The sequence below is a fragment of the Rosa chinensis genome, chromosome 1 (genome assembly GCF_002994745.2).
Source record: "Rosa chinensis cultivar Old Blush chromosome 1, RchiOBHm-V2, whole genome shotgun sequence".
Taxonomy (NCBI): Eukaryota; Viridiplantae; Streptophyta; class Magnoliopsida; order Rosales; family Rosaceae; genus Rosa; species Rosa chinensis.
Window position 1 is genome coordinate 40,738,985 of NC_037088.1, and position 20,027 is coordinate 40,759,011.

Sequence of the window (20,027 nt, forward strand, 5' to 3'; positions counted from 1 at the left end):
TTCGATGAGGATGATGAGGATTAGTGAAAGCACAATTGTTTTTTTTTTTCCCCAACCTAAACACCCGAAGAAAAAAGAAATGAAAAAAGGTTAAACCCCGTCTTAGTTCATGCCAGTCATCTCCTGATAAACCCAAAAACTGGGTAAGGCTCTCTGTAATTACGAGCCTCAAAACTCAGAGCGGGCCAGCCAGCCATGGCAATCCTCGCTCTCCCACTAGTCATCTCCGCTCTCAAGCCTCACACTTCCCGCCTCTACCTCCTCCGCCGCGCCGCCCCTTCTTCCCGCCTCCGCAACCCACTCAATTACTACCACCGCCACTTCACCAAAACCGCCGTCTCTGCTATCAGCACCACCTCTGCCGTTCCTCACCAATCCTCTACTGACCCACTTATTGAGCCCAGCAAAGCTTCAGTCCTCACTTTCCAACAAGCCATTCAGCGCCTCCAGGTCCACTCCTCAACCCAAACTCACTCCACTCTGTATGTATGTATGTATGTAGCAATGTATGCATGCTAATGTGTTTTTTGTGGTGTAGGAATATTGGGCTTCAGTTGGATGCGCCATTATGCAATGCAGCAACACAGAGGTAATGCTTAATTAGTGTTGTGCTTTTGTTTTTTCAGTTGTAATGAGATTGTATTAAACTATGTACCCTTTTAATTGTTGTGCTTCTTTGGATGTTTAGCATGTGTTTCGTGCTTTATTAGTCGCTTACTGTGGCTTTGGATGTTGATTAGGTTGGAGCTGGGACTATGAATCCCTTGACTTTCCTTAGGGTGCTTGGTCCAGAACCGTGGAATGTAGCGTAAGTATGCGTAAGTTTGTAAGTTTACTAGAGTCACTCGATTACATATTGATATCTGAAGCAGAGGTTTGTCGGAGACCGTCATTCTGTTCTACTGTTAGTTATTCTTATGTATGTTTACTTAAAATGGATGTCACATACACCGATCATCTGGTCTTTTGAGGCTCTTTGTTGTAACTGCCGATGGACTTTTTCGTGATAGGTATGCGGAGCCTAGTATCCGACCAGATGATAGTCGTTATGGGGAAAACCCAAATAGGCTCCAGAGACACACTCAATTTCAGGTTTAGTTTAATTTTGCAGTTATGTAATTTTGAAATGCATATGGCTGTATCGTTTTGGAACAAAGATTTTCTACAACCAGTTCTCATGGACATTTCATTTTCCATTTTATCTATCTCAGGTTATATTGAAGCCTGATCCTGGAAACTCGCAAGACCTTTTTATCCGCAGCTTATCAGCTTTAGGTATTCAATTCACACTGTTTCCTTAGTTATACAAACAGATCTTTACATGTATATGCATCATGCACACTCATATAGTTAAAAATTGTTCATGTATTGACAGTCTGTTCAACTGATTGCAAGTGGCCTCCAATAGTGCTAAGCATCACTCAAGTATTATCGCACATATCTATGTACCTAATTACTTAAATTTTGCGTGTGTTTTATATCAAGCATTGTTTAGTACCTCTTTCCATAAATCGAAGCTTCATTTTTCCCTAATTATGGGAGAATAAATGAGAATCATTACTTGGTTTTCTATAAAATAGGTTAAGAGCCTCTAATGTAACAGTCCATATTACCTTGAAATGGGGTGGGTTCTGTGCTTGTAAGCAGGGTAGGCTGCACCATCTCTTTTGGTTGGATGGCAAGTGCTGGGTATGTGAAACTGATATAAGAACAAACATAGTCTTTTATCTGCTGAGAGGGTTCCTCATTTAAGGGAGTCTACAGGGAGGACTGCCCAATGTATACTCTTTTTAAACTTGAATTGCCCATTTAGACTCCCCTCCTATTCTACTTACCGCGGAAAGGGAAGGAAAAAAAAATGGAATTACCAGTTATAAATCCAACAAGAATTGAATCTGATCTTTATCGTGATCAAAATAAGAAAGAGAACCCATCAGTGAGGTTTCAGTATAAGGTGAGGCTCATGATTTGCTCCCATGTGGTCTGGGGTTCAAACTCCTCAAGGTACCTCTCCAGCTATTCTGTGTATAATAAGGAACATAAAATAGAGAGAACTCATGCGCCATGAGATGCAATTCATTTTCATGAGAATTAATAATATTCCTCCATTTCAAAAGGAAAATAGTAAAAGCGAACAGATACAAGGATCATGATTAAATGAATTTATAGCATTTGTTTCCATTTGTTTCCTGTCTGATTTGAACCGATCTACTCTGCGATTAGCATTTGATGTTTGTATCCTTTACAGGTATTGATGTTCGTTCTCATGATATACGATTTGTGGAGGACAACTGGGAGAGTCCGGTAGTATTCTGTCATTAGCTGGTCACAAACAATCTTTCCATGTTAGTTTTATGCAGTTTCTGTTTGAACGTCTGAGTAAGATCCGATTTAACTTGTTGGTTAATTAGATTTCCTTCCAATTGATCAGTTATGAACATAAAAGTAAAATATATGTACTGCTTTCATTAGGAACACATTTGAGGATAAAATATACCATTTAGCTGATGTGATGTAATTTGCTTTTACAAAATTCTTTTAGGTGCTTGGAGCTTGGGGTCTGGGTTGGGAAATCTGGATGGATGGGATGGAAATTACACAGTTTACCTACTTTCAGCAGGTTCCTTCTCTACATTGATTTGAGTTTGATACTTTTTATTTTGGAGACATAGCTTGAGTTTTGTTCTCTCTCTCTCTCTAGGCTGGAAGTCTTCAATTGTCACCAGTATCTGTTGAAATCACCTATGGTCTTGAGCGAATCCTCATGTTGCTTCAGGTTAGTGTAGATAACTTATTTTATTTATTTTTCTATTCTATTTTCTTTCCCTTCTATCCTCTTAAATTTTCCTGACTAACTGGCAGGGAGTTGATCATTTTAAGAAAATTCAATATGCTGATGGAATTACATATGGGGAGCTATTCTTGGAGAATGAGTGAGGAAACTACTTAAACTACTGATTTTTTTTTTCCTGTTCGGTAGTTTTAATTCGGAGATTCAGTAAATTGTTTAGAACAGTTAATCCAAAGAAAAGATGTATACTGGTCAGCATTTTAACTTACAGCTTCAGTAATTGTGTTGCCATTCCTTGATCTGTGGTCATTGTGTCTGCGGGGGTTTAACTTTCTCTTTTTTTCTTTTCCAATTTAATTTTGTATTGGAGAAGAAAGGAGACTGGCATACTGAGCTGATTAGATATTCCCTGATTTCTCCTATATTTCTGTTACATCCTCCTATCCTTTCATGCATTTTTCTTTTTTTCAATTCATTCTCCCTTTGTATGTCTGTGCTGTCAGTGACTGTTATCAAACATATTTCATGTATAATTTCAGTAATATTGAATACAATTTCATTTCAGGAAGGAAATGAGTGCATACTATCTAGAGCATGCTGGTGTAAATCATATTCAAAAACAGTTTGATCTTTCTGAGGAGGAAGCTCGTTCCTTGCTTGCTTCAGGCCTAGCAATACCTGCGTATGGCAACTTTTTATTTCTCTTATTATTGATAACCATCCTTTTCTCCTTAGTGTAATTGTTAACTATGAACACCCTTTTTGATCATTACTCTTTAACCAGTCTCCTGTTAACTTGCTAGGTATGATCAACTTCTGAAAACATCACATGCTTTCAATATATTAGACTCTAGAGGCTTTGTTGGGGTAACAGAGCGTGCTCGTTACTTTGGTCGGATGCGTAGGTAAGACTACTTTCCCCCATAGCAAACAAATTTGGCTGATACCTTGGTACATGTACATTCAAAGTAAGTATGCTTGTTAAGAAAGAAAAATGCAGGGAATTTATTTCTGTTCTGAATTATTAGGGAGGAAATTGAGAAAAATAAGATATAATAAAAATACAGAAGTCACTTTTCTCTTTGCTCAGTAATTTGTGGTTCATGGGACATATCTTTTTGCATTCCCATATTTTTGCAAATCATCTGTGATTGCACACATCCTGTAAGCTGTCCACAAGCAGTGTAATATTTTGTCATAACTATGTTTTTTTTCCTGCCTTGTAGGCTCATCATAGTTCATAAATGAACCCTTTCTGTGGGTAGTTCCCTTAGGTTCTTAATGTATAAGCTTTGAACCGAAGTTCTAACATTATGGAAATATGGGGGTGAACTTGCCAAGAACCAAATGCTTGATATCTTATGTCCTCAGACTTTATTAGTCCGGCAGAGAGAATATTATACTCACAGTCATTACTTCAGGAATAATGTCTAGGGGGACAAATAGAATGTACAGCACAGAGATATTCATCTAACTACCCAACCTTATGATTTATGTTCTATGGAATGGTTAATGCTGGAACAAGAATACACCCTTTGGCACACCAATATATAAAATTTTCACTCTCTAGTTTTGGCTGTATGGTTATTACTAATTTTTGTCAATATTATTTTTATCAGTTTAGCTCGTCAGTGTGCACAACTTTGGTTAAAGACCAGGGAGTCCCTTGGTTATCCATTGGGTGTTGTTTCTGAAACTGCTAATCTTGTATGTCCTAAAGAGCTTGTGGAGGCAGCGGTCAAGAAGGTTAGTTCTTATATGAAAATCGTGACGTTATAGCTGTATAGTCTCCTATAATCTTATTTTATTGTAAAGCAATGAAGGCTCAACATGCACTTTCTAAGGTTTCTCTTTTTTGTTTCATAATTGAGTGGTTCCCAAATTTACTTGTCTAATATTGCCATTATATGGCACCAAAATTTTCGGATTTCTTTTTAGTTGATACTTATGGCTCTCTTAATGATTAACCATTGAGATCTTAAGCACACCAGGAGCCTTGATGCTTTGACATGCATTAACAAATCTAACTAAAGAAACATCAGATAGAGAGAGAAATAGTACAAACTCAGTGAACACCGAGCTCGATCAAGACGAAACAAGAATAGAAAAAAGAAATAAACAATCAACACATAACAGAATAATATTTGCAAAAGAAAAATCCCCAAACAGAAACACAACCCAGATAAAAGCTGCATAGGAGCCTAGGAAATTGGTGCTTCCCAGTTCACATTCAACAGAACAAAAGGCCAGTCTCCAAGTTCATAGGAACAGAGGCCCACAAAGATGCCCAAAAGTGACCCTATCCCATAAGAGATCCGTGTCTACGTCTACCAATATATAATCTCTCCATAAGACATCCTAGATTATACATATGTTCATATATACATTAATGGGCTCCTTAGCTTAGCAAATATTACTTGCAAACACACATGCATAAAGATAGAGACAGGTTGTTTTATTAACTCTTTTGTTATTTCCAGTTCGACTTTTTATCCTGGAAGTTTTGTAGTTGCATCATGTCTTTAACTTGCTGCTTCCAAACTGTGCAGCATGAATTTAATTCCTCTCCTAAGTTGGCCTGGTATTAATTTGATATATCTTTAGTGACTGGAGATCTGGTTGGATTGAACTTTTAGAAATTGTTGTGTATTCACCTATTCAAGGAGTATTTCAATTCACTTATCTAACAGAAAAGATATTTCTAATTATTGACCTCTTTTTGTTTGCTGACTTACATCCCAGGTGCATGATACTGCAAGGTCATTTGTTCTCGAAATTGGAATTGAAGAGATGCCACCTCAAGACGTAGTTGATGCAAGCCAGCAAGTATAATTATCTTTCATATGAAGCAAATTTTCTTTCTACATTCATTTCATTCTATTTATATTCAGTGGGTAATTTTATATGCCCTGTTAAAATAGTTGGTTGAAAACTTGAAATTGAGGAGGTGAGTTGGGTCTTAGGCTTTTTCATAACAAAAATATCTGTTAATTTGTTTATAGATCTTATCTTTTCTAGTTCGCCCAATTTAATGTAACACTTGTACATTCTTTCCTTTGTTTTGTGATTTGGTTTTGATGTATAGTTGACTAAATATCGTTATTTTCTTTTCCCTTGTGAGTTGTGAAGCTTTATTTACCTTTTCAAACTTGTGCGTTATTCATAATTCATATTTATTACACTCAAAGGTTTTGTCCTGCTGTTTCAGCCCAATGATTTTGTTTAATTCTCTTGTATTCTTTATATAAATCAGGAATTAAGTCATCAAAGAATCAGTGTCTCCTACATTGTGCTAGAATGGATCACAGTAGTATCTAGGGCTCTTGTTTTCTTAGGGTGGGTTGTGTGAATCCTAGTTGCTGTTGATGTATTTCTTTCATTTTATGCTGCTTTTCTTGTTTTGGAGGTCCACTTTCTTGTACTGTATCATTCTTTTCATCAATAAAAGCTGTTTCTTTTCACAAAAGTAGGTTGTCAAATAATAATAATAATAATCTGTTTCAATTCTCTGTCTCTCTCTCTCTCTCACACACACACACACACAGAGAATGAGAGCTCTCTCTCTCTCTCTCTGGCATTTTACAATTTATGTGCTTTTCCATATTAGGGATTTCTCTTACTGTGCTCAGCTGATCATTGCAGCTGAAAGATCTAATAGTGCAGTTACTAGCAAAGCAAAGACTGGGCCATGGTGAAGTGCAAGCTTTTGGCACACCTCGCAGACTTGTGGTATCATTATATATTATTTCCCTATGCACTGGCATTTCTAGATTTTATTCTTCTCAAGCATTTTTCATTTTAATGATGATTTTTTTTTTGTATGTCAATATGGTTGGCTGAATCTTGAACACTATCATGTATTGTTTAATATTTAAATAGTATTAAAAATTGATGATGTTCAGGATCTGGGTAAAGTTGATTGCTATAGGATTGTGAAACTAACAAATTCTTTATCTCCTTACATCTTCATATTCAAACTCAAATCCTTGATTTAGTCTTTCTCGAGCTCATTGAGTTTTAAACTCGTCTTATTATTACTCATGATGCCAACAAGCTAACTGGCAAAGCCAAGTGAGCATCTTGAATTCAAGTTAGTCAAACTTGAAACAATCTTTAGAATGTAGAGAGCTCATGGTTTCTTGAACTCAGAATGTTTGATCATGATTTCATGTGCATGTGTTCTCGTTCAACCTCCACTGCATGATCAAGGTCCTGTTAGTTTAAGATACTGTACTTCACAGTTTTTGGTTGGCCACCCCTTCTGCTTGGTGCTCTTTCTTCCTTTTGCTGTTTGAAAGTTTGAGCTATTTAAACCTCAGGAGCTGCCTTTTTTCTTTCTAGGTTGTTTCTTCTTTTGTTAATGGTGATTTTTATCTTACTCTCTATGGTTGCTCCTTCTATTCATAAATACATTTCATAACCATTCAGAATAAGTATTGTGTTTATAAATTTGTTGTAATGCAAGCTTCACATGGTAGATGTAAAAATTATTACTACAACCTTAATAGTGGGAACCAAAAATTAAGCATATTGGTGTTAGCGAATTCTTGTACTTATACTTCCGATGATTATGTTCTCACATTGGTATTTACTTCCACACTTCCAGGTTTGTGTTGAGAATCTCTGCACTAAACAAATGGAGAATGAGGTTGAGGTTCGAGGGCCTCCTGTTTCAAAATCATTTGATGATCAAGGAAATCCTACAAAGGTGATACTCTTTTTATCTTATTTATTTACTAATGTCATTGCTCGTGCATGCTAATGTCACATTGGAATTCTCTATACTCATGAAGTGTTATATGATAATAGATTTGTAAATATTGAACATGTTATTTCATGTCAGGCTGCCGAGGGTTTCTGCCGGAGATACTCTGTACCATTGAACTCATTATATCAAAAGACTGATGGTGAGTAGATGAACGCATGAAATACCTACATATGTTTTCAAGCTGTTATATAACTGACAAATTAATTTTTGTTGCTACATTCTAGATGTCCATTCATCACTAGGACTTTGTTATCTACTTTGCAGGGAAAACAGAATATATTTATGCTCGTGTAATAGAGTCTGCTCGACTTGCTTTGGAGGTTTGACTTCTCATCTTTTCCTTTTACTAGCAGTATTGCCGAACTTAGATTTCAAATTTCATGTACTTTTTGTTTTTGTTTTGTAATTTCAGTGATAATTTGTACTTGTGTTGTACTAGATGAACTCAACAATGCCCATGTTCTGTTTGTTGCTTATTTAAGTCAGAATCGAAATTGATTATCTATATATTTATATCATTTGTACCTTGATTCTGTAAACTATTTGCATCTGATGACAAAGATGAAATAAAAAGCAGCAAGAGTTGGTCATTTTTCTGTCATTTATGTTGAACCGGATATAACTGCTTTTTATTTGCATAGGAATCATGCTAAAGCATAGTTCCAAGCATTTTTGCGTATCTTTCTCTTGTATATTAGTCTTACGAATTTGAGTTAAAGACTGGATTCGCCTTTGTGCGGTGGACCTTTAGTTCACTGTGCTCATATTGTTCCCTGCATATAGAAAATTTTGTACACAGTTCTTACAGAATTATTTTCTATTTTCTTTTCATTAGGTGTTGTCTGAGGATTTGCCCAATGCGATTGCTAGAATATCATTTCCAAAATCAATGCGCTGGAACTCTCAGGTATGCTAAATTTGTGCTGAATTGATGTGGACTCTTGATATTGGTCTGGATGAGACAGAAAACTAGCCTGACCACCATGCTTCTTTGCCACTGATATCGTTATGTGTTCATTTATTTATCTATTGTACTATCAAAGTGGCTTTTTTTTGGGCATTCTCCTTTTCCAAAGAGCTCTCTTCCAGCATTAAGAAACATTTTATATCAGTGTACATTTTTTACCACATGATGTGCCAGTTGATGTGGGATTTAATCATTGCACAGTGCTAAACAGACCACATGATTTTAGACCGCTCTTTAAATGGCACATCATGTGGTTTAAATGTGGTACAAGAAAATGTGGTCTGTTAAGCATTATTCTTATTTAAATCTTCAATTTCTGATATCAGCACTTATAAGAGGAGCATGCTAATATGTATGGGAGTTCCATTTAGCTGATGTGTTATTTGTGTGCTTCTTGTTATTATCTAGGTTTTGTTTAGCAGACCTATTCGTTGGATTTTAGCACTCCATGGAGATGTAGTTGTGCCCTTTACTTTTGCTCAAGTTTTAAGGTAATCAGGCTGATGGCTGGACTCGTTTTGGATTACACTATTTTGCAACAGTATCACATGAAATGCATTCATAAAAGGTGGATATTATCTTATAGCTAAGAAATTATGAAGTTGAACTAAGAAATTTAGCACAAGGCTTGAACTATCCTATAGCTATAGGGAATGGGAGTCCTGAACTCCTTTGCTGTTCTTTAACCATTGACATTATTTCTGCTTCTAAAATTCTACTCACTCCTCATGGTAGTAGCCTGGTACTGACATGATTAACAATGTTCTTGTCAACTGCACTTCCTGTCATAACTTGAATGAACATTCTCTTTCTTGACCTTGTCCTTCCACGTTTAGCTGAAGGACAAATAAAATACATGTGCTTTTGATCTCAGATAATACTTTACAGCCACTGACACGGGCTGTTAGGCAAGTAGGATAGTATTATATTGAACTATTCTTGTGTACGTGTTTTGGTTGTTCCAAAGTCTCGTGCTGAACTGTTAAGCTTTTATGGGGATGGATGTCTAATCGTAGTCAGCCCTTAAAAAATGTGGAGATGACAGAGTGCCAGCCTGAAGTTTTAGTGTGGTCTCGCAACTGTCAAGCTGGGTCCCAAATGGGAATTTAATATAATTTCATGCCATTGTAAACTGATGGCATAATTCTGTGCGGTATAGCACTTTATTTTGATGTGTCTCCTGTCAGGAGAGTATAATTTGTTCAACGTAAATCCTGTTTAATGTAAATCAGTGTATTGTTTTCTTATGTTAGTATATTCATTTTACTCATAAAATAGTTGGCAAATGTGAATTTCTCAAATTTGTACCGTTGCGATTTTTCTTTATATAACAGACTTTACTTAATGGTTTTTTTTTTTTTCCTTTTTAAACTTTTCTGGATGCAGTGGAAACCTGTCTTATGGTCTTCGTAACACTCCTTCCGCTACTGTCACGGTATATGGTGAACTTAGAATATGTATCATGTCCCATTTTCATCATCATCTTCATTGTCTTTATTCTCAGAGTTGATTGTTGTCTGATTTGCATTAGTATGACACATGCATATAAATTTTGATCACAATCTTTTCTCCATCTTTAGAAAGATTGATCTAACAGGGTATTTTAGTTTGGGGTATAGACGTATAGTTTATTAGTCCAAATTATTATGGCGCTAAAATCCTTGTAAGAGGAACAAACAAATGACACAATTTCATGAAAATGACTTACTTTGGGATGCATAAGAAGAGCTCATATGTGATATCTCTTCGTTTTTCCTTTTCTTTTGCTCTCTAATTCTCCTGATTTTTCTTATATTCCCTAAAATTTCATTATTTTGAATGTTTCTGGAAGCTTAACATCCCCATCCCTGCCTGCGCCCCCCCCCCCCCCCCCCCCCCCCCACACACACACACACACACATCTCTTGGGCCTTTGCAAAAACATTATTAAGCTTTTCACTTTAGCTAACCTTTTCATTCGTAGGCCATCATTTAAGATAGGCCAATCCGTGGCAATCAACAGTGAATTTCTTTTCCTGTTCGGTTTCCTGGCTGATGATGCTCTATATATTCTTGTGGTTCATTGTCTCTCAGCATTGCACACTGTTCTTGGTATTGCTCTAAGGGCATTGTATTATAGTAATGTATAAACAATGTGAATCTGAAATTCTACCTTTGGGCTTGCAAATGCTAATGTATTACTCTGCTTAATATTTTCTATGTCTAAGAGGATAGAGTTTATGTAATTATAACTCCAGAAAGTTTCACAGGTTGAAACTGCGGAATCTTATGCTGGTGTAATGAGGAATGCGGGGATCAATATTGAAATGGAGGTATCATATATTAACTTTGCACCTTTTTCTTGTCTGGAAGAGCTCTCTCTCTCTCTCATGCACATAGGGATTAGACAGAGTATTAATAGTGGGAGCTTGTACTTTACTTACAGGAACGTAAGAAAAAAGTAATGGAGTGTTCTAATACATTAGCCAGAAGTGTAAATGGACAAGCATTTATTCCAGAGGGCTTGCTTAATGAGGTTGGTAAATGGTTGTCTTTGGTTGGTAGAGGTAAGCATGTTATCTAAATCTGCCAACATAAATTGTAGGTTGTAAATCTTGTTGAGGCACCTGTTCCAGTCCTTGGGGAGTTTAAAAGGTCCTTCTTAGAGCTTCCTAGTGATCTTCTCACTATGGTGAGCTGTTTAAATTCTATGGAGTATTTGTTAGTGTCTTTTCACCTGACAGCTGCATGCATGCATTCCGCATCTTGATGTATTTGATTTTTGTTTGTTTCAGATGTATTACTACTCTTCTCTTATAAAAATATTAAAATAATAATAATCATAATAAAAGGGGAAGGAGAAGTCCTTTTCTGGCATCTTTTGGTAAACACTGTTGTTCATAATTTGGTATAGAGATTGTGTTTTTTTTTTATAGTTAGCAATATCCCCCACAGGCTGTTTGATTCCAGAAACAAGTTTTATGTAGTTGTTTGTTCAGGTGTACTTTGGGGAAGAAAAGTACAGTCATATAGTGTTTAGTTGGCTTTACTATATACTACAAAAATTCATGAAATGGTTTGGCTCTAGCTTGCTTGTGTTGAGAGTGGACGAAAAGGAATACAGGATCAGCCTTATCACGTAAATTGGTAGAACTAAGTAGTAGCATGTTTTTTTAGAAGACATTGCTCATTCCACTCTCATGTGAGAAGGAATCGGCACTTCTCTTTTGTGTGACTATCTCAGGATTGAGCTATATATATATTTATGTTTATTTAACTGCTAATATTTTTGACCACTTTCTAACTTAATCAGTCTTCTTCTCATTTGTCAGTCCTTTGTGTCTTTTGGCCTTCCAGACTATATTGTTCTTTTGTTGCCTGTTAATCAAAAGTTGAAATATTCTTTAACTGGCAAGTACTCCATTAGTAACATCATGCTTTACTACGTCGCCAATTTTAAGAAACTATAGTGTCGTCTAAGGTTGTCACAGCTGAGTAACTCTGGACACCACATGTTGATGCCCAAAGTTTTGTTGTTGGACAAGAACAATGAATATCTGCACTTGCCCTTACATATTTTAGCTTGGAGCATAACCCAGTTTAATTGCTCAAAACTGTATGTGAAGCTTTGCAAATGATGGGGAATTTTTCATTAGGATGCTTGTCATTGAGAAGTTTTTCCAAGCAAAGGTAGAATTGGCTAGAAATGAATGCTAGCCTCAAGGTTCTGGTTTAATTAAATACTTGGCTGCGGAAACATGTCTAAGTTCTTGTGCAATTCTTTGGCTTGATTGAATAACATCACTTGATATTTTTCCAATATCTAAATAGTGACAGTGATGTAAAGTTTAATTTGTCTGTGCACAATGGTTGTTTAGATTTTTGCTTTTGTCTTTGTAAATATTTTGATTCTGTTAACTGTTATAAGCGATCCTGCAGGTTATGCAGAAGCATCAGAAGTACTTTTCTGTGAGGGATGAGAATGGAGGGCTGATGCCTTACTTCATTGCTGTGAGACATGCTTTCAGTCATATATGTGTTGTGAATTGTTACGTAATTTGTTGATTTCTTTGGCTGGTATTTATAATTTCGTTGGTGACATGGGGGGTTTGTCTTTTAGGTGGCAAATGGGACAATTGACGAGATGGTGGTTAGAAAAGGAAATGAAGCTGTATTGAGGTAAAGCATGGACCTTGCTAATTTTACGATCTTGGGTCCTTGTCTGCTGGATTTGCATGGTGTTTTTTTTTCCCTATTAGGAGTGAAAAGTAAATGTACAAAAAAACAGAAAGGTAAATTGAAAAACTTTATTCAATCAACAACAAGAATTTTCGGTCTTCTAGAGAAGCTTTCCTGGCTTCAAATGTTTATTGATTTGGATCTGGGATCGTGTACCTCTGTTCCCAACAGAAAAAAAGGAGGAACAAGAATTTTCAGTATTTGTTTTCGTTGAAATACCCCGTCAAGTGTAGATCACTTTCTCATCGATGGACCAAATTAAAGTTCTATTGGAAAACCATTCTTTATTTTAAAACTCAGTAAAAGTTCAATAGCCTACAAGATATTTTGTGAGCTAAACCAAAACAAAATTTTACTAAAATCATATGCAAAGGTATTGTGGAACATTTCAAAATCCAGAATGCGATTTCCTTTCTTCTATTCTTAAACCTAAGAATGAACTGTTCTTTTTTGGTAAATCTATTGGGCTACTGGTAAGCTGTCTGGAAAAAGAACAGAAATGTGAAAATGTATTCTGGTAGAGAATCCTATATGTTTGAGAGAGTGCTGAATCGTCACTTCTATTATTATGTGGCCACATTACCTTGCAATAGGAGGGGATTTCTGGCTAGACTCCAGTTTCCCTATTGAATTCAAGTTCTATGATTCTTTTACTAAGCTTGAAAAGTTGAGTGAGCATTTCATTATTCATGCAGAGCTCGCTATGAAGATGCTAAATTTTTCTATGAGATGGATACACGGAAAAGGTTTTCAGAATTTAGAAGTCAACTGAAAGGGATTCTTTTCCATGTAAGTCCTTTTATTGAACTCAATGGGGAACAGACCACAATTTCCCACATTTAAACATGATATGGCAGTTGATCTATGTGGTGTCCCTAGCACTGTCTGATGTAAATGCCACATCAACTGCCACACCATGTGGTTTAAGTATGGTTGTTGTCTAGTTAGCATTTTTCTTTGTATTGTTTAAGAAGTGATTATTTTACCTTGTATACGTCTTTGAACTAAGAATAAGACAGTTCCCAACTTTACTGTTAGCGCAATGTAGAAAAATGAGTTAATTTGTTGAATCTCTTGGTAGCTCTTTTATTTTGACATGTGAAACGATATAGGAGAAGTTAGGAACAATGCTGGAGAAGGTGCTGCGTCTTGAGAAAATGGTTGACAAACTGACTTTGGCCCTTGGAATGGATGACAGTACGAATAAAATAGTCCAGCATGCTGCATCCCTTGCTATGTCAGATCTTGCTACAGCAGTTGTCACAGAATTTACGTCTCTTTCAGGAGTAATGGCTCGTCATTATGCTCTAAGAGATGGCCATTCAGAGCAGGTTTGTTTCCACTCTGGGTAGTTATTTTTGTTCCGTGTGTGCCTATACTCAGTCTCTTGTAGGACTTTGGATGATAGTAAACTCAACTTGAGTTCTTCCTCAGAATTAACCATTCTCTTTTCTCTACTTTTGCTCGGTATGGCAGGTTGCAGAGGCTTTATTCGAGATTACACTTCCTAGATTTTCTGGAGATATTCTTCCTAAAACTGATGCAGGCATAGTTCTGTCAGTAGCCGACAGGTGATACTGATAACCATTATTAGTTTTGGCTGGGATTATAACTATAACTGTGGAGACATTTAAAAGCAGTGTATATTTGGCATTGTTTCACAATTCCATTTCTTTCTGGGTTTTGAAAATATCTGGAGAAGAAATATTGAAGGGGTGAAAGTCATGAGATACACCCCCCTCCCACCTGTAACATGATGACTAGTTGATTTCTCGAGAAAATTTTCAAAACAAAACCCAAATACAGATTATTATTGTTTTCCTCCCTCATTTATGCCTGAAATATTTTGCCTTTGCAATGATTCATCCCACCTATCCTTTCAGGTTATTTTGCATAAGCTTGCGTGTCTTACTCTACTTATTGCAAAATTCTAAAATGTGATGTTTCTTCCAGATTAGATAGCCTTGTCGGTTTATTTGCTGCTGGTTGTCAGCCCAGTTCTACTAATGACCCATTTGGCCTGCGACGAATCTCTTATGGTCTTGTAAGTTCTGTGATTATTGTGACACTTTGAGGCTCAGGCACTGCTAGCTAAGCTTAAATAATTGAAATTTGTTCCCTCCAGGTCCAGGTGTTGGTGGAAAAAGATAAGTATCTGGATTTACAACAAGCTTTGGAACTTGCAGCAGGTGTGCAACCCATGAAAGTGGATGCCCCTACTGTAAAAGATGTATGAAAACAAGTCCCTTTTCTAGATTCTATATATAGTGCCTCATTTTTTTTTTTTTGACGTTATTCACCACTTCAATCAAAATATTATTTTCACATGAAATTTTAAAAAGAAGCCATTATGAAGAGAGGTCCCTTTGTGTTATAACCTACCCGATGATGCAGAGAGGGTTCTTATGATTAAACTTGCCATCTAAAACTAATTATACGTTTGAGTTGGTGGTACCTTTCTTTTACTCATTTTTTTTTTTCATTCATCATACTTCCAATAATAATATAATCTCCTCTTCTTTCTTTTTTTTTTCTCTTGCTGTGTGCAAAACCCAAAACTGCACTTTCCACTTATTTGTGCCTACACTGCCTCTCTTTTTCTTTGTTGTTGTTATTGTACATTCCACTTATATGATGCGTATTTTTCCTTGTATAGGCACATCAATTCATTACTCGGAGATTAGAACAATATCTGGTATGTATAACATTTATTGGAGTTTATCATGTGACCACTCTTTTGTGTTTCCGACTATTTTGTTCTATTTATTTTTTTCTGAGTATTATGTATACGAGGGTTTTAGTTATAGAGAGGAAGGATATTGAGAGCTGTTAATTTGTTCATCCGAAAAACGTGTTATTTCCTTCTTTTTCTTTCCATTAGTTTATTCATTTATTTTGAATTGATGACACTATTTGCTTGCTTGTACGTCTAGGATAGGAAGCTTAGGGTTAGTAACTCCCAAACCCCAGTGTGCAAAAACTTTGAACTTTTGTCATGGTTCTCATGGATATCTTCAGGGTTTTTTTTTGGCATTGGGTAGCTGTGAAGATCTGCCACTATTCTTAACTTGTTGAACAGAAATAGAAATTTTTTGGCCTTTTGGTTTTTATTCACAGATTGGGATTGTGGGTTTCATATGGTATCCTCAGATACATTCTGTTTACAGGTTGATAAGGGAATAAGTTCAGAAGTGGTTCGATCAGTCCTTGCAGAGCGTGCAAACTTACCTTGTCTAGCAGCAAGGACTGCTTCTAAAGTAAGTTGCTTTATTTACCTCTGCTGATCCTGCTCTGAAGCAGTATGACAGTATGTCTACAGTTTGAGATCATGTCTCTTTTTTATTAATTGTAGATGGAAGCCTTGTCGAAAGGCGATCTTTTGCCAAAGGTTCTTGAAGCATATTCTCGTCCTACGAGAATTGTCCGAGGAAAGGATGTGGACCCTCATATTGAGGTACTCTTTTTCTCTTTTAATATTTCTGTCTTTTAAGGTGGTCTGCAAGGAGCCCAAGGTTTCAACATGCTGAACATAGTTTTTGTCTCTTCTTTTCATTTGATGACCCTGAAAGGATAGGAGTTTGCAGTTTCAGCTTGAAACTTGAACATGAATTGGGGTCTTGGGGCGTTTCACTTTGTTCAGAATATTGATTCTTTTATTTTGTGTGGAATCAAAAGAAATGATTGTTGCAATATTATTGAACTTATTTATCAAAGGTACACACACACACACACAAGGAATTATTTTAACTGTTTTATCCTGCCATATATATGCTGTTTTAACTAGTTTAACTTATTTCAACAGGTATGATTGTTGAAATAATTTCACTTATTTACCATAATTTATGTGTCGTATCAGTATCCATATCCATGTCCTTACATCATAGTGTTTTCTGGTTGGTTAACCATTATTAAACCACATGATGTGGCAGTTAAATATTGGTTAAATTCATTGATATTTTAACATTATCAAATGGTTGCTGCCACATCAATTACCATATCATGTGGTGTAAATATAGTACACCAAATTGTGGTATTTCTTTATTGCATGCTTTTGTCTTGCTCGGAAGGCTTTGAATTTATTAAAACCAATTCAATGGCACATTTTCATATTTATGTGAATTCCTCCCAAGCTTATATAGTTGCAATGGATTAAAAAAAAAAAAAAAGGTGGATGAGGCAGCCTTTGAGACAGATGAAGAGAGAGCTCTATGGATTTCATTCTTGTCGGTTAAAAACAAAATATGCCATGGTACTTTTTCCTATCGCCAATATTTTTCAAATGTGTTTTACAGTTGATTTTGACTTTGACAGCATATTAACTAACCAACCCTGAATATGTTTTTGTCTTCAAGGTATTGAGGTTGACGAGTTTGTCAAAATATCAGCACAGCTAGTACAACCACTTGACGATTTCTTTAATCATGTGTTTGTTATGGTGGTATGGTTCCTTTGCCCATTTTATCACTTTATCTTCACAGCTAGCATCTAAAATAGTAAGAACAGTAGTTGCCAAATACTCTGTTTCACAATGATGATATATTGTAGTTCTGTTGAGTCTGTCATTCAACTCTCAGTCATAATGGTGCACTTAATTTCTGAAAGAGAATAATTTGAACCTCAAGGACCATATAATTAAACCTGAAAAGAATTCCCTAACAAAATTATGCTTGCATAAAGGGCCCTTGCTCAGTTGCATAGAGCAACAGAACAAGTCTTCTGTTGTCAATCACTTTTGCATGGGTATAGAGTGGAGTTTAGACTCCTTACAGGCTTGGGCTGCGACAACATATGAGCCTACATTTGATATTAGTTAACTGCTAATTATTCACCAATGGATTTGAGGGAAAATGGAATGCCAATTTTTCTCTTATGTATGTGCAGGAAGATGAAAGAATTCGAAATAACAGGCTTGCTTTGCTGAAGAAAATTGCTGACCTTCCAAGAGGAGTAGCGGACCTATCAATGTTGCCCGGATTTTGAATTGTACGCGACATTGTTTTTTTTCTTTTTGCCAAAGGAAAAAGAAACTGACAAATCAGAACCCCTACAACCCCCACCCCAGTTCTTACTTAGTTCTTCATAGTAAAGGAATATCAATTGTTGCAATAGAGAAAAATATGTGGAGGAAGAACCAAGAAAAGGTACTACAGCGTACTAGCTTGTTTTGTTAGATTGCTAGGATTAAGAAATTAAAGAGTGGGTGGTTGTCATGCAAGTCCATTTTTGCAGTTGTGGACAACAAACTCTCCTTTATGTAAGAACTAGTAACTCAAGTTATGTAAGTTACTGACTTGTGTTTTAGAAACAGAGGGGAAGAAAGTTCTTGGAGTTACCTACATAGTACAGAGAGGAAAGGAGAGAACAGGGTGTGATTGTAATCATTCAGCGATTTGAAAAGTATGTTATTACAACAAAGTTTTGGCAAAAATTGGAAATAATTCTCCTAGTCCTAAGTTACTAACCTGGAAAACCTCTGTTAGTTACCCGTGATATCTGGGTCTATGTGCAAAACACATCAAACCAGACTTAAAAGTAATGATTTTCCTCGGATCTAGATTCATTGATAGTTAGTATAGGCTGAAGCACTTTATACATGCTAAGAGGATGTTTATGCTTTTGTTCAATTTAAATTCCCAACAACAGACTATAATTTCTTTGAATGCAAATCCATATAACTTAAAATCCACAACTTTCCAAATATGGATTTCTTTCAAGTGAAGTGATATGATGCACTGTAGCTTTCTTGTCAGTCAGAGTCAGACTGTCGATGACGGTAAGTAGCTGTGGTTGTTTTGTCCAGTTATTTCCCAAGAACTTTTTACTTTGTGGGACTCTATGAAGCGGAGATGGTCTAAATTAGAAGGGTTTCCTTTTTTTCGTTCACTATGAGCAAATTTGTTTAGTGTTTTGGTTAATCGAAGTGGTGAAGAGGAGTTGGAAATTATGTTAGGATTAGATTAGGTCGGGATACACTTCCTGCGGTGCCGAATAATTTTCTTTTTACAAAATTTTATCCTAAAATTTGGATTTCAAGTTCTTCTGAAAAATTTGGTTCACGTGGTCATACAAGAAAATGACTACTTAAGTACTTATCCATATAATAGAGAGGGAGAAAGAAAACGACAATGACGACTACAACTTTATATTCACTAATTCACCTCCACTATAGTCTATACTGCATAAAATTATCCAAACGTGGCCAATAATGCAAATTTGAGCCACTGACATGAAAGACTGAGATGCCACGTTGTTGCAACTTGTTCATTCTAGATAAGCCCTAAACCTTTCCACCAATGCACACAAAACCCCTACCAAAATTATCTTATATATAGTTTAGGTTTATTCATGTGAAAGAAAAATAAAAAAGGAATATATCGACCAACTTCAAGGAATTAGAGGTTACAGAAAAGTTTAAGGTGATTCTCGTTCGTAGACTATAAAACAAGCATCCTTATGAGCTACATTGTCTTCTCTTGGCTAAAAAATAATATCTCTTGTGCATGGTATATTAGATATGAATGGAGGAAGCATCCTGGTTTCTCAATCTTTGATACTAATTTTTCGATCATTTTTTTTAGACATGGAGCTGCTCTAGTCTAATCTGATCTTTTTTTTTTTTGGTTTTTTTTTATGTTGATTTTTCGATCATTGTCCTTTTTGTATTTTATATATCATTCTTTCGGTATCTTAATCCTTTGATGCTAAATATTGGATCATTATTCTCCCCTAAACTCTAAACCCTATAAAATAATAAAATTTTAACAAAAAAAGAAGAAGAGAGAATAATAAAGTTAGTAAAATGGTTCTTATATGTCATTGGCCCAATTTTCACGATGAGCTAAGTTCTCTTCGTCTTTGGAGCAAGTATTTAAATTAGACTCATTTTTTTATAGTTTGTGTGATGCATCACCTCAAGACTTTTGGATACAGTTTTTTGTATTTACTAGGACATCACTCTCGGGGGAGATTGGCTGTTCTAATTCATCTCATATGTTTAGGTTTATGTTTTGGAATATCGGCCCACATTCTTGATAAGTTAAATGCACAGGATGCTCCAATTATTGAGTTTAAAGTTACTATTATTTTTTCGATGTAACTATTGATTCCACGGTATGCTCTCTCTATCCGAGTTGTGTTATAGAGAAGTTGAAATTATTTAAGTGACGTATTTTTCTATCATACCAAAGACTTTTGTGTAATATTTAGTACGGGCGAGGTTTACATAATATTTTTTTTACAATCACAAGTGAGTGCATCCAGGATTAGTTCTGGAGCGTGAGCAT

The 20,027-nt window shown here is 35.9% G+C and overlaps 1 protein-coding gene across 5 annotated transcripts; it reads left to right on the forward strand.

Moving 5' to 3' along the window:
• The first annotated feature begins 76 nt into the window (after positions 1-76).
• LOC112174708 (glycine--tRNA ligase, chloroplastic/mitochondrial 2) lies at positions 77-18,082 on the forward strand. Of its 5 annotated transcripts, XM_024312506.2 has the most exons (36): positions 78-450; positions 539-589; positions 741-808; positions 1,011-1,092; positions 1,212-1,275; positions 2,249-2,304; positions 2,543-2,620; positions 2,702-2,776; positions 2,863-2,933; positions 3,357-3,473; positions 3,595-3,696; positions 4,411-4,537; positions 5,534-5,617; positions 6,434-6,520; positions 7,398-7,499; positions 7,635-7,698; positions 7,824-7,879; positions 8,395-8,466; positions 8,935-9,017; positions 9,913-9,961; positions 10,776-10,838; positions 10,952-11,041; positions 11,111-11,197; positions 12,445-12,516; positions 12,626-12,684; positions 13,440-13,533; positions 13,857-14,075; positions 14,221-14,315; positions 14,698-14,788; positions 14,870-14,974; positions 15,401-15,439; positions 15,912-16,001; positions 16,097-16,198; positions 16,912-16,993; positions 17,097-17,182; positions 17,626-18,082. In XM_024312506.2, the coding sequence occupies exons 1-36, from the start codon at positions 196-198 to the stop codon at positions 17,722-17,724; spliced, it is 3,216 nt and encodes a 1,071-aa protein (XP_024168274.1). In that variant the 5' UTR covers positions 78-195; the 3' UTR covers positions 17,725-18,082. The 5 variants fall into 5 exon arrangements, with proteins under 5 accessions (XP_024168280.1, XP_040372846.1, XP_024168274.1 ...); XM_024312512.2 differs by lacking the exon at positions 11,111-11,197 and having other exon boundaries at positions 77-450; XM_024312518.2 differs by lacking the exon at positions 78-450 and having other exon boundaries at positions 741-818.
• Positions 18,083-20,027: the final 1,945 nt, after the last annotated feature.